The sequence below is a fragment of the Muscardinus avellanarius genome, assembly GCF_963383645.1.
Source record: "Muscardinus avellanarius genome assembly, chromosome: 12".
Taxonomy (NCBI): domain Eukaryota; kingdom Metazoa; phylum Chordata; class Mammalia; order Rodentia; family Gliridae; genus Muscardinus; species Muscardinus avellanarius.
Genome location: NC_137798.1, coordinates 106,429,719 through 106,444,811, shown reverse-complemented (window position 1 = coordinate 106,444,811; position 15,093 = coordinate 106,429,719). Strand labels below are relative to the sequence as shown.

The 15,093-nt window shown below is 47.2% G+C and overlaps 1 protein-coding gene across 2 annotated transcripts in view; it reads right to left on the bottom strand.

Annotated features, from left to right (window-relative positions):
- TDRD9 (tudor domain containing 9) overlaps positions 1-15,093 on the bottom strand; it is a gene marked incomplete at both ends in the record, with an annotated part of 111,785 nt that overhangs the window by 24,116 nt on the left and 72,576 nt on the right. For both annotated transcript variants that reach the window (XM_080707823.1, XM_080707824.1), the window contains 7 exons: positions 769-858; positions 1,097-1,309; positions 3,236-3,347; positions 5,895-6,068; positions 9,829-9,929; positions 11,200-11,307; positions 12,973-13,089. In XM_080707823.1, the coding sequence (XP_080563949.1) occupies positions 769-858; positions 1,097-1,309; positions 3,236-3,347; positions 5,895-6,068; positions 9,829-9,929; positions 11,200-11,307; positions 12,973-13,089 (915 nt within the window). The remainder of the gene's footprint in view (positions 1-768; positions 859-1,096; positions 1,310-3,235; positions 3,348-5,894; positions 6,069-9,828; positions 9,930-11,199; positions 11,308-12,972; positions 13,090-15,093) is intronic.

The following is a 15,093-nucleotide window of genomic DNA, read 5'->3' as shown; positions in this document are numbered from 1 at the left end:
TCAGAGGTAGAATGCCCCTGGGTTCCATCCCCAGTACTAAAAAAAAAAAAAAAAAAAACCATAGAACATGACCTTGCTCATGTAGCTCATCGTCATCTCAAAAGCCCCCTCTAACAATCTGGGGGAGTGAAAGCTTACCCCTGAAGAAGCCCGGCTTTGCTTTTATCAACAGCAGCAGTGCTGAGTCACTTAGACCATTTTTACACTCCTAAAAGGGGCATATGGCACATGCAGACATGGGTCCAGCCCCCCTAATTCTGCCTGGTGTCAACACAACCAGAATACTGAAATACTAAAGGATTTTTGTTTGCTAAGTCTGAAATCCTTCATATATTTAACTCACTCAAAAAAAAAAAATAATGTCAAAAATACCTCTGGCAAGCTGGGCATGGTGGCCCACTCTTGTAATCCCAGTACTTGGGAGGCTGAGACAGGAGGATCTCAGGTCCAAGACTTCCCTCAGCAACTTAGCTAGGCTCCCAGAAACTTAGCGACCCTGTTTTAAAAAATAAAATAGAGCTGGGCGTTGGGGTGTGACTTGGAAGTAGAATGCCCCTGGGTTCAATCCCTAGTACCACATACACACACAAAAACACCTCTACGGCAATATTTTCTTTGAGTAGAAGCCGAATTCGGCTCCTGTGACACAAGCCCCTTCCCCACGCGAGGCCTGGGCTGTGCTATGCTAAGCTAAAGAGCAGGGCCCAGGATCTCCAGCCAGATCCCTCCTAGCACTCAACACTCAGACTAGAATCTTCTCCAGCTTACCTGGAATGGAAGCTCAAGAAACTGACAAGGAATCTCCATTAAGAGATCTAGGTCCACATGAGCCCGATTGCCATAGTCTACAAAGAACACCTAGAAGGTAAAGAGAACACTTGATTCAGGGTCAAGACCAAGGCCTACTTGGTGCTGAAGACAATGGCCACGCTCTAGTCTGTGATTGCACACTTCTCAGAGACCCTGAACGCAAATCCACACACGACCAGAGAAACACTCTCTCTCATTGTCCACTTTTTAACATTTAGAAAAGACTTTCTATAAATTGATGTAAGTTCATCTCCTTTTCCTTTGAATGAATTGTTATAAAACGTACCTCTGCAGAATTTCCAGAAACATAAAGAATCTGGGCTCTAAAGTAGCTTTCCTTGTCGAAGTCAGCAAAAGGCGCCAGACAGACCAAGTCTGGGTGTGGGTGAGCTGGCAGGGGCACCAGCTCCAGCTGGTTCATCTCCGCAGTCAGCTTCCTCAGCAGCTCTGAGCTCCTTGCATCAGTCCTGTACCCCCAGAAGTGCCCCACTTCCACCACCTAAAAAGGAGGGGATGGGCAGAGTGAAGCCTGCAAAGGGGCCACACGGCACGGCACAAGCTCCTTCCCGGGTACATGCGCATTCCACGGGTTGCTAATGGGTGCTTATGAGGAGAAAAATAGAGGGGTTCTTGCCAAACACAGCAAGGAAATGTGTGTCATCAATTCTGTTCTCGGAGGAACAAGACTCAGAGCACAGCCAAGTTCTAAAGGCTCCCAAAGGTCGCATTAGAGAAGAATCATTTTGCCTATGTTTAGCCCAGATGCCAAGCCAATGCCCCCGGGCTCAGTGCCCTCCAGGCTGGTGAGGGCCTGGTGTGGCGTGAACGCACAGTCCGCTGGCTGGGCGGTGGCAGGTGGGGCCTGGCATAGAGAAGTGGGTTTTCAGCCGGGCATAGTGGCACATACTTTAATCCCAGTACTTGGGAGGCTGAGACAAGAGGATTGCAGATTTGTGGACAGCTTCAGCAATTTGTGGGGCCCTCTGCAACTTAGTGAGACCCTGTTTCAAAATAAAAAATAAAATAGGGCTGGGGGTGAAGCTTGGAGGTAGAATTCCTCTGGGCTTCATCCCCAGTACAGAAGAAAGAAAGAAAGAAAGAAAGAAAGAAAGAAAGAAAGAAAGAAAGAAAGAAAGAAAGAAAGAAAGAAAGAAAGAAAGAAAGAAAGAAAGAGAAAGAAAGGGAAAAAAGAGAGAGAGAGAGAGAGAGAGAGAGAAAGAAAGAAAGAAAGAAAGAAAGAAAGAAAGAAAGAAAGAAAGAAAAGAGTGAATGTTCCATCAAAAGGGCACTGCTAAAAGCTGGGCGTGGTGGCACACGCTTGTAACCCCCACCTGGGAAGTTGTGACAGGTTCCAAGCCAGCCTTAGCTGGCTTAAAAGACCCTGTTTCCAAATAAAAAATAGAAAATAGGTCTGGGAGTGAGGCCCGGAGGTAGAAGGACCTTGGGTTCCATCCTTAGTACCACCAAAAAAAAAAAAAAAAAGGTGCTGCTGAGCAGCTCACAGGCCACGAGGGCCCACAGACATCCGCGCTCCAGTCTGGCTGGAACCCATCTCTGCATGGAATCCCCAGTGAGGTGTAGCTGCAGATTTATCAGAAAACATACAAGTATTCTTACTGAAATGTTATTTCAAAGAAGTAAAACCACACCCCAATAATAATGGTGTCAGTGCTAGTTTTGTTGACAGAAGCTCAACTACACAGGCACATATCAATATGCCAACTATATTTTTGACATGTATTTCCTAAATATTTTAGTTTAGTATTTTAAATGTACTTGATATATTTTTTCTTTTCTTTTCTTTTCTTTCTTTTTTTTTTTTTTTTTGTGGTACTGGGGGTGGAACCCAGGGGCTTTTCTACCTCTGGGCTACACTCCCAGACCTATTTTCTACTTTATTTGGAAACAGGGTCTAAGATGCTGAGAGCCTCACTAAATAGTTGAGGCTGGCTTTGAACCTGTGTGATCCTCCTGTCTCAGCCTCCCAAGCACTAGGATTACAAGCATGTGCCACCACGCCCAGCTAGTACTTGATATTTTAAAATGTAACTTTGATTCTAAAATAAATATGTGTGCCGGGCATGGTGGCGCACGCTTGTAATCCCCACACTTGGGAGGCAGAGACAGGAGGATCACGCAGGTTCGAAGCCAGCCGTGCTGGCTTAAGAGACCCTGTTTCCAAATATAAATATAAAAAATAGGTCTGGGAGTATAGCCCGGAGTTAGAAGGGCTCCCAGGAACCCCAGTACCACCAAAAAATAAAAAAAAATATGTGCTTCCTTTTCCACCTTAGCCACATTCTAATTTAACAAGAACAAACTGCTAGCTCAGGCACATTCCTACACATTAGGGTGCAGGCCACGTGGATAAGCTTAGGAATGTGCACACAGGACAGTCTCAGGTGTGGGGATACACCATTCTCACCTCAGTGACATCGATGGTTAGGAGGAGGCCGGCAACTGTCTGGGACTTGTCCAGTGTGTTGAATGAGACTTGCATAGGATCTAAGGTCTGCTTCTGGAAGTCCACATTTACCCTACAAAACACAAGTTTTATAAAAGGACAATACAAATCAAGTATTCCTCCCTCCCCACAAAAACACCATGTTTACATATGAGGTTGTCACTTGACCTACTCTAATATTTTTACAAGACAACATTTTAATAAAATCCCTAAGCCAGTGCTAGAGTTTAGATCTTAGAGTCCCTCAAAGGGTCATTCGTTGAAAGCTTGGTGGCCCGACCGTGGCCCTGCTGTGGCGGACTTAGCACAGGAGGTCACTGGGCATGCCCTTGAAGGGGAAAGCCAGGCCCAGCTCCTTTCTACAGCTCGCTCTCTGCTCTGGAGAGCCATGAGGAGAGCGACTTCCCAGAGAAACAAGGCCAAGCGGCCAGGGGCTGAGACCGGCCGCCCCACCTTTCCTCTTCTAAGCCGCTGGCCTGAAGGGAACTATTGTGGCTTCCTGAATAGCCTGTGTTGTCCTCCAAATATACTTCTTTTTTTTTTTTTTCTTTTTTCTTTTTTGCGGGTTTGGGAATGGAACCCAGGGGCATTCTACCTCTGAGATACACCCTCAGCCTGATTTTTTATTCTTTATTTTTAAACAGGGTGTCTCTGAGTTGCAAAAGGCTTAAGTAGCTGGGGCCGTCCGTGAACCAGGATCCTCCTGTCTCAGCTTCCCAAACTCTGGGATTACAAGTATGTGCCACTATACCCAGCTTTAAGAATACATTCTAAAAGCCAGTACTCTTCTGAAATATCTACTTTTTTAATTCATTTGGCGATACTGAGGATGAACCCAGGTGCATTCTACCTCTAAGCTACAACCCAGCCATTTTAATGTTTTTCATTTTGAAACGGTTTTGCCAGCTATGTTTGAGGCTGTCCTCGAACCTGTGATCCTGTTTCAGCCTCCCAAATACTAAGAGTATACACAGGCATGCACCAGCATGATCAGCTAGAATATCTGCTTCCAAGGGTATAAACTCTAAATCTAGAACCTGTAATGCTTCCTACCTTGTAATTTCAGGAGTGGTTTTGACTTCAGAAAACTACAAAACCACACTTGACCTAATGTTGTGTTAAAACACACACACTGCCGGGCATGGCGGCGCACACTTGTAATCCCAGCGCTTGGGAGGCTGAGACAGGAGGATCACACAGGTTCGAAGCCAGCCTCAGCTACTTAGTGAGGCTCTCAGCAATTGAGACCCTGTTTCTAATAAAATATAAAATAGGTCTGGGAGTATAGCCCGGAGATAGAAGAGCCCCTGGGTTCCACCCTCATTACTACACACACACACAAAAAAGAAAACACACACACACCACTGTACAATGTAAGACCAAAGAATATTATGTAACACCTAGAGAAATAAGACAGTAAACAGTAAAGTTCTGGGATATGAAAACAAATCTGCAAAGCATAAATTGTTCCTTTCCTAATATTTTGTTCTAAAATGGAAAAATTATGAAAGACCTAATCCAATTTCTCTTTCAGCAATGAATGATTCCTCAGAATCACTCAGCATGTAGGTACACATGTCAGTAAAGTCCAACCGACAAGCAGGCTGGTCTTCTGGGTATTGAGAACCAAGCCTGCCACACTCCCGAATGCTTAGAAGCCAGATGGAACGCTCTTTCTTTCCTTCACCAACCCTCAGATGCCCACCAAGTTCCTCCTAGGATTACAAAGACTATAAATAAGAATTGATTTCAGTCTTTCTGCCCATGTGGAGGTAAGAATGCAGGCAAAGGGGCAAAGAATCTGTTACAAACACTAAAGGGTGCTTGAAGCTGGGTGTGGTGGAACACACCTATAATCCCAGTACTTGGGAGGTCGAAACAGAAGTATCACAAGTTTGAGGCCAGCCTCAGTAACTTAGCAAAACTTTACTAGCAATGTAGTAGGATCTTGCTTCAAAATATAAAATAAAAAGGGCTAGGGGTGTAGCTCAGAGGTAGAATGCCCCTGAGTTCAATCCCCAGTACCACAAAAAGGAAAGACAACAAATCAAAGTATGTTTGAACTGTGTTCAGGGGAAAGAAGATCCAGGATTCAAGGCTTCTGCCAAGTGGCAAGCACTCTCCCCTGAGCCAACCAGACTGCACAGGGGTGGAGGGAACAGTACCAGTTGGCCGCGTGTACCTACAAGCAACCAGCCCTTTCCAATTGCATCTCCACTATGTACCCCGCCACACCCTCCAAAACAAAGAAAACCCCACTTTGCTTAAGAAGAGAATTTCAAAAGAAAATGCGTAATTTCAAGAAGAAAGAAGAAAAACTAACATTAGATGTGACTGCTACTCTAAGTTGAAAATTCTATGACTGACTTCGCTCGGCCCTCTCAGCAGCCTCTTGGGGCCGGGGTCCCAGAGTTCAGCCTGGTGATGAACACCGAGGCTCAGAGAGGTGGAGCTGTGCCCACGCACGCACGCACAAGCTGGCGATGAAAGCAGGCTTCAAAGGCGGGTGCTGAAACACAACACCAGGGCCTGCAGCGCGAGCAAAAGCTAGCAGCGAGCAGAGCCGGTTGAGAAGCCCGTGAGGACAGCGGCCGGCGGGGCAGGCCGGTCTTCTAGATACCTCGTGCTCCTGAGCTTGGACACCGGTCCTCCCTGCACCTTCCCTTCAATCTCCTCTGCAGCGTGAACGCTGAGCTCCAGGGGCACCTTCAGCTGGGCCATCTTGACGGCCATATACACCGCAGGAAGGGTTGTAAACCTCTCTGTCGGGTTCCGTGAAAACTCCACAAAGGCTCTGCTCCACAAATACAAATTAAAATTAGTTTATGAGGCACTTGATAAAAAAGGACCACATGTTAATTTCTCTCAAGATTCCGCAGAAATTCTCACTATACCTTTCTCGCAATGCCAGTCACTCTTCACTCTAATCAATAAAAAGTACTAATTCAGAGAAAAAATATCCAGTAGGGGAAATAAAAGCTACACGGACAGGTCATTAACCTGGAACCAGGTATGAGTCTCATACAATATGATGCAGAGTGGGTATTAACTGCACGTGGAAGTTTGAGCCAAGAAACCTTACTTTTCATGGTTAGAACAGAATGGCAGGTTCTTATTTAAATTATTATAAAACCCAGAAACCCTCACAGATGACCCATGCTCCTGAACTTGACTGCCTCCCTCCAAAGCAACCAAATTCATTACCAGCGATGCTGATGAGTGCCCACCCTCATCACCCCAAATGGTCAGGGCGCTCGTCTACTCCTTTCTCCGGAGGGATGAGAACCAAGCACGGATCAAGGAAGGGATGCCAGACATTCCTTGACATTAAGACAAAAAGCTACAAGCTCACACTGTATGTGTATGAATGCCACAAAGCCCCAGAGCAAATGTCACCCAGCTGTGCACAAAGCTTTCTGACCCCCTCCGCCCCACTGCCATGAGCTGTCTGGGGAATGTGTCGCTTTGGGTGTCAAGGGGCCCACGCCTTAGACTCCTAACCTGTGGCAGCCCCGTGCCTGTAATGCCCTCCACTCTTCCCGCCTCCTGGACCTCTCCTCCACACACCAGCACATCCCCTCCCACTCCTCCCCTCCAGCACCCCAGTGATCGGGCTTCAGGTAATAGTGCACTCTCCTTCTACCCACTGCCCGAGCTGCACAGCTGCTTCCATCACCCCTCCCTGGAGGGCTAAGTCTCTCCTTAGACGTAATGTCTCTTCAGCTCTAGACCACATTTCCCTGCCTCTGCTCTTTCAGGAGTACTTGCAGCCAGATGTGTCCCGGGAGAGTCTGTGCACTGCCCCTCCCAGCCTGCTCCGTTCCCCAGCTCCTGCCGACACCTGGCCCTCCTCAGCTCTCTCTCTCTCGTCCTTCAAGGCGATCGACTGCCAAACCCAAGGGCTCCTGCCCACCTGCTGCCTCCTCCTCGTGCCAAGTGGCACCAGACTGGCAGCACCTTCTCTGCTCTGGACTCCTGTAAGCGCTCCAGGCTGGCTTCCTCTCCCGTAACGTTCTGCCTCTGCACAGCCTGGCTGCAGCCCACAGAACACAGGGCAGAGTGGAGCACAAGGGAGTCTCCACGTGGCCATCTAATCTCGCAGGACGCTAACCCCCACACCCCGCCAGACCCTCTTGACACCGTGCAGCTCTCGCCGCTCCACCGAGTGAACAGCACGGCTCCCTTTGTGGGCCCAGGCAGACTCTCCTCTGACATTGCTCCATGACATTCCACAGCAGGTGGCCAGTGTGGAGCCAACTTCACCTCCCCACCACTAAGTGAGAAGCATCCGTGGGGACTCCGTGTCTAGCATACTAGGGCCTGTACACCCTCCACACATCACATGGGTTCTGCACACAGCTGGCCCGCTGTACCACCCAAAAGCACATTCCGTATTCTTTGATTACTATTTTATCTCGCGTTGCCTTTAACATTTGATTCCTTAGAACTGGTACAAACATAACCAGAAAGAGTGCTGTTGCTCTCATAAATATTGGCACACCGTTTCTATTGTGACTAAAAAGCCAAAAATAATAAAGCACGTGGCATACTGTCATTAAATACTTATACGGAGGTCCCAGACAGGAAGACTGTGGGGCAGACTCCACCTAGGAGGAAAGCCAGTGAGCCAGATGTGGCTATCTGCTACAGCGCCCGCGGGAGGCCAACCCGCCTCCACCCGGCAGCTGCGCTTCCCAGGTCAGTGGGCGCGGGGGCTGGGGCTCATTTCAATCATTTATTTTGTAGGTATGACCAAGTACTCGACTGTTTGTAGTTTATTACATTTCGGAAAATGTGTAAGACACCCTAAGTTTAACTCATTACATCTATAAGATTACTAAGTGTACTTCAGGAAGGTTTTGCTTATTAGGGTTACAAAACCACCACAGAGAGCATTCACAGGCCTACCAACAAAAATCAATGTATTAATCACAGAAATGGAATTTAAAATGTTGGGGGCAATTAAGTCAAATTAAAATGGACTCAATACGTTCAATTCAAGTGGACACTAATCAAAGAAAAAGTAAAATTGTTCTTACTTCCTAGATTTTCAAAGCTTTGTCAAATTAAGAATCTTAAAACACTGAGAGAGCCAAGTGTGGTGGCGCACGCTTGTAATCCCTGCGCTTGGGAGGCTGAGATGGGAGGATCGCGCAGATTCGAAGCCAGCCTCAGCTGGCTTAAGAGACCCTGTTTCCAAATAAAAAATATAAAAAAGGTCTGGGAGTGTAGCCTGGAGGTAGAAGGCCTATGGGTTCCATCCCCAGTACCACCAAAAAAAAAAAAAAAAAAAAAGAGAACACTGAAAAAAATCATTAATAGCTTTAAAAATTAAAAGTCAGCTGGGTGTGGTGGTACATGCTTATAATCCCAGTGCTTGGGAGGCTGAGACAGGAGGATCACACAGGTTCAAAGCCAGCCTCAGCTACTTAATGAGGCTCTCAGCAACTTAGTGAGACCCTGCTTCCAAGTAATATAAAATGGGTCTGGGAGTATAGCCTGGAGGTAGAAAGCCCCTGGGTTGCACCCCTAGTACCACACAAAATAAATAAATAAATAAATAAATAAATAAATAAATAAATAAATAAATAAAGCTGGGCATGGTGGCACACACTTGTAAACCACACACACACACACACACACACACACACACACACACACACACCCGCTTGGGAGGCAGAGACTCAGGTTCAAAGCCAGCCGTGCTGGCTTAAGAGAGCCTGTTTCCAAAAATAAAATAGGTCTGGGAGTGTAGCCTGGAGGTATAAGGGTTTCCAGGAACCCCAGAACCACACACACAAAAAAAATTAAAAGTCAACTTAAATCTGTAAATGGCCACCCAGGCATGGTGGCGCATGCTTGTAATTCCAGCATTCAGGAGGTGGAAACCAGAGGACCATGGTTCACAGAAAGCCTCAGCTAGTTAGCAAGGTCCTTCCCAACTCAGTGAGATCATGTTTCAAAAATAAAGAGACTAAAAAATAGGGCTGGGTGCACCTCAGAAGTGGGGTACAATGCCCCTTGGTTCCCTCCCTGGTACCTCAAAAAAAAAAGTAATGGTCTTCTTGGCCATAAGTATTTCCTGTTGAACACAGAAATCCCTAATGACACTCCAACCCACAATTCGTTCCTGACCTGCTAATGAAATAGGCCAAATAAAATGAGCTCCTGCAATGTCTGTCTTCGAAAGTCACTAGGACAGACATGCTTTACATGACTGAGCAGGAAAGCTCTGTTTAGAGGCACCCTTGGGCCTACAAGATGCGTACTAGCCACGGGCCTTGAGAGCCTAGGACAGGGCACTACCGCCGCCGCCGCAGACACGCCCGCTCAGCCGCTGTCCTGGCGCAGACACAAACGTTCCCCTTCGGACCTAGTCACTCACATCTGGAAAAGCCAGTAAATCTTACTGCTGAAAAACAAAATAAACCAAGGCTACATTTCCAGCGCTCGCTGTGGTGCCTCCAAAAGACCCATCTGGGCACGCAGTCCTAAGGAAGTGGCGTCTGCAACACTGACAACACGAGAACTTGATCACAAAGCATTCTGCTTACTTCGCACCGTCGAATACGATGGATCTGACCTGCCCGCACTGTCTGAAGAGAGACTGCAGCTGTTTGTAGTAGAGGAACCCGTAGGGGGGGATGTGCTTCAGCTGTAAGACACAACACAGCAGGCGGGGCTGAGCGTGGCGCGGCCGGTCACGGTGCGCACGGCTTTGAGCTGCGCGGGCGTGACTCCGCAGCCTCAGTGCACGCTTTCTCCACCGTGGACAGACTCCATCAGCATTCTTCGGGTACTTTACTGGAACATTACAGTGTCACGCCATAATGTACATCGTGGTGAGAGCGATACACGCACGGCACTTGGCGGGCCTCACCATTCCTCCTCCCCCTTCCCCAGAGGGCACCGAGACTGGCACTGGAATTCTCACGTATGCACACGTCGATGGAAGTGACGCCTTCACTGAATCACGGGCCCGCACTCGGAGCACTCTGGGATCAGGGCCCTTCCCTTGAGAGTCTGCGTCCTCGGCAACAGCAGGAATAGAGGAGCATCCGCAGAGGGAGGCGAGCTGTGACAGGACTAACCACCGCGTGCTTCTCTCCCCGGCCCCAGGCTCAGGCTTACGCCAGCCAGAGAACCTGAGAGTCCAGTTCTCAAACCCTTCACTGCAGCTGAAGGCACAAACCACAGGTTCCCATAGTAGGTGACACCACCGCTGGGGTGTGCAGGAGCAAAACAGATGCAGGAAAGGCAAAACTGTCATTGCATCTCTGTTGACTAGCTAAAGAATGCAGGGATTTCCGGGGGGACACTAAGTTATTTTTTTCTGAAAAGGGGGTGATGACCCAAATGCATTTGGAAACCTCTGGACACTGCTGATGCAATGGTCAGGGCCTGTGGCTGACTGATCCAAAATAGGTGTTATTTCAGTGCTGATTTCTAGGCCATACCGACTGGTTCACATTTGAAGGGCTCTCGAATCTGGATTTAAAAGTAAATAAATAAACACTCTCAAGCAGTTCTACTGGGCATCGAGGTCAGGAAACTGCTGGTTTAAACCACAGCATTAAGCTGTTAACCAATAACATGTTATGTTGTATAAGATAAAGCTGTTAAAGAAAACAATATTCTGAAGTTTACTAAAAAAACGTGCCTTATGTCCTTCAAAACAGCTCATGAGACGTAAGTCCCTAAGACCCTTTCGTAAAGCCAGGTCTGTCAGAGGGAGAGCTGAGGGAGGGCAGAGGGTCTGCAGGGCAGCCAGCCGAACATCACTTTGGCGAGAGTCCCAGCATGCTCACGAGAACTGAAACAGCTCGAGAAACACGAGGCTGGTCCTGGCCACACTCACAGGCCACTCTACCTGGAGCCAGCAAGCAGCGCGCGCCCTGGGGCTGCGTCTCGTCCTCTGCACCTACCACAATGGTTGTCTTTGGGTCTTTGCCAGCCAGCTCCCTCACCGCCATCTCCTCGTCTGGCTGTCCAAAAGTAAAGTAATTTGGATAAAAAGCACCTGCCAATACGACCTGGAAGAAAAGTTCATCTTTATAAGGAGGCAGAATCATTTTTATCAGTTATTCTCACCACTTTAATCTCCCCCCAGCATGCTAGGACATCTGACATGTAATAGATGGCCATCATTTGCATACAAACAGGACCTTCCTCCCACTGAGCAAGTCACTCCCCTGGTTATCTCCCTGTAACAGACATGCTACACAACCCTCTCTTCACAAGAACTAAAGCACTGCTCAGAATACATGGGAGCAGCAGGGAGCCCAGCAAGGACACACCCATCGCACACAGAGCCAGAGGCTTGGCAGCTTTCTCTACCCACCCTAACCCAGACCCACCCCTGCAGTGCAGCTTAAACTACTCAGGATGCCTGGTCCAGGACAGCAGGCTCACATCTGATATTTACTTCTTTTGGTTTGGGGGTGGCTATTCTGGACTGAACCCAGAGGGATTCTACTCACCTGAGCTACCCCACAAACTCTATTTTTAACTTTGAAACAGGGTCTCTCTAAGCTACCATGGCCTCACACCTGCAATCCTCATCTCAGCCTCCCATGAACTGGGATTACAGGCGTGCACCACCATAGCTAGTGTGCTATTCCCTTCTACAAGGCACTCACTCTGTAGAGTCTCTTCTTCACATCCTAGAAGTCTCTCTCCTGGCCCTACAGGAGATATCCAGAAAACATCTGCATTCCCAGCACACTCAGCTTTTTAAAAGGCCCTATCTGAAAGCCAATGTCATCTGCACTGGCCAACCAGCACTCTTCACCCACGATGCACTTCCCTGCAAAACCCCAGAGGGGACAGTGCCACCCTACCACTGGTCATCAGGACTCACAGCCATGAAAGCTAGTGTCTGCTGAGCATATGAAAAGAGATCGGCTGCAGGTGCCAAGCACTATTAAGGGCACCTCGGCCTTCCAAGAGCTGTAACAAGACCTCCCCTGATTCAGTGGTCAGCCAGCACCACAGAAACATGCCATGCCAAGCAGAAGCCAGACGTAGTGGCGCACAATGGTAATCCCAGCATTCGGGAAGCTGAGACGGGAGGATCACGGTTTGTGGACATCCTCAGCTACTTAGCGAGGCCCTTTGCAACTCAGTGAGACCCTGTTTCAAAATAAAGAAAAAATAGGGCTGGGGGTGTAGCTCAAAGGTGTAATGCCCCTGGGTTCCATCCCCAGTACCACAAAAAAAGGAAGGCAGGCAGGCAGGCAGGCGGACTGGATCATCAGTGCAATGCCAGGGAGGGTACAGACAAGGAAGGCTGGACTGGTTCCTGGTTCCCAAGCATGGTATGAATGTGGTAGCCCTAAAATCTCTCATGAGGGAGGCATGGCTTGTATCTGATGGCAGAAGGAAGTACCTTCTCAACCACAGACTGAGTGAGCAGAAAGAATTGGGAAAGAATCCCAGGAGGGCCGAGTATGGCGGTGCACGCTTGTAATCCCAGTGCTTGGGAGGCTGAAACAGGAGGATCACACAGGTTCGAAGCCAGCCTCACCTACTTAGTGAGGCTCTCATTAACTTAGTAAGACCCTGTCTCCAAATAAAGTATAAAATAGGTCTGGGAGTATAGCCTGAAGGTTAAAAAAAAAAAAAAAGCCCCTGGGTTCCACCCCCAGTACTAACAAAAAAAAAAAAAAAAAAAAAAAAAGAATCCCAGAAGGGCCCACCTGGAGGATGAACCGCTGTTTATATGGGTATTCTTGGTCTAAGATGGGCCGCCGAGGATCCACATACATGTTGAACTTTGAGATCCTAGTCTTCAGTTCTTCATACAATTCAGCCACCTAAGAAAAATACACTGAAATCTGAAGACTCAATGTACATACACTAGTCAGAGGTAGAAAATAAGTGCACAGTGGAGACACTATCCACACGTCACAACAGGACAAGAGGCATCTCACTAAAGATGAACAAGTGTGGGACAAGAAAATGCTCGGCACAACACTGACAGAGGAGCCAGGAAGATGACTGCGCCTCTGGACCTCAGACTATGCATGGACAGCTATGCAAACCAGAACACGCACAGGACTGCACCTCCTGGGCGGATGACCTCCACACGCCGACGTCCTCCAAACCCTTCCTCAACCTGTGCCCTGACATGCTCTATATCTGTGATTAGAGACAAGGTAAGGGACCGATGGAAACAAGATTCATTCAAATAAAAAAATGCAATTGTAACAAAATCCTTCTTGCACAAAATGCAAACTTTAAGTGTCTACACATGGAAACACACAACTCCAAACACCTATGAACCAAGGTGAATACCTTGGTGAATAATTGAATACCATAAATTAAAAGTCACCTCACGCCGGGCATGGTGGGCACGCTTGTAATCCCCACACTTGGGAGGCGGAGACAGGAGGATCGCGCTGGTTCGAAGCCAGCCTCGCTGGCTTAAGAGACCCTGTTTCCAAATAAAAATATAAAATAAGGTGTGGGAATGTAGCCCGGAGGTAGAAGGGTTTCAAGGAACCCCAGTACCACCAAATAAAAAAGTCACCTCAAAATTATCCCAATAAATTATAAAAAGGAAAAATACGCAATAACAAGTGTGAACATAACTAAGAAAAACCACTTAAGGGGGTTGGGGATGCAACTTAGTGGTAAAGTGTATGTTCAGAATGCCCAAAGTCCTGGATCCAATCAGAAAAGAGGAAGGGAGGGAGGAAGGGAGGAAGGGGAAGAAAAAGAAAAGGAGAAAGCAGAGAAAAATTTCAAACCACTGTTGCCGAGGAAGGAAGAGAAACCCAGGGCCATGGGAAGGAGGGGTGACACTCAGATGTCACACTATGTATTTCTACTACTGAAATCTCCTATAAGGCTGTAATCACATATACTGTATCTACCTGAAAATCAATTTAAAACTTCCCATCACTTTATCTAACATGCAGTAAAAAAAAAAACTGGGCATGGTGGCGCACACTTGTAATCCCAGCACTTAGGAGGCAGAGACAGGAGGATCGCACAGGTTCAAAGCCAGCCTCAGCTTCTTAGTGAGGATCTCAGCAACTTAGTGAGACCCTGTTTCCAAATAAAGTACAAAAGAGGTCTGGGAGTATATGTATATAGCCCAGAGGTAGAAAAGCCCCTGGGTTCCACCCCCAGTACCACCAAAAATAAAATAAAATAAAATAAAATAAAAATAATAAAATAAAATAAACATATTTATAAGCATTTATTTTTACCTGGAAACTATCAAAATCTCTTCTAAAGAACTCTGAGTCAGCTGGGCATGGTGGTACATGCCTGTAATCCCAGTACTTAGGAGGCTAAAACAGGAGGATTGTAGGCTCACGGCCAGCCTCAGCTACTTAGCCAGGCCCTCCACAATTTAGTGAGACACTGTTTCAAAATAAAAAACAAAAGCCAAGCATGCACACTTGTAATCCCAGTACTTGGGAGGCTGAGACAGGAGGATCAAGATTCATAGTCAGTCTCAGCTACTTAGTGAGGCCCTCTGCAACTAGGTGAGACACTGTTTCAAAATAAAGAATTAAAAAATGGTGCTGGGAATGTAGCTCAGAAGTACAATGTCCCCAGATTCAATCCCCAGTACCAAAAAAAAAAAAAAAAAAAAAAAAAAAATCTGAAACACAGAAACACTACACATTGTTTCTGCCTATAAGAAATTATAGGCAGAAACAATGAGATGCAGCTAAAACTGTGTTCACAATAAAATTACAGCTGTAGATGCATTTATTTATTTATTTATTTACTTATTTTTGTGGTATTGGGAATGGAACCCAGGGGCATTCTACCTCTGAGCTACTCCCCCAGCCCTATTTTTC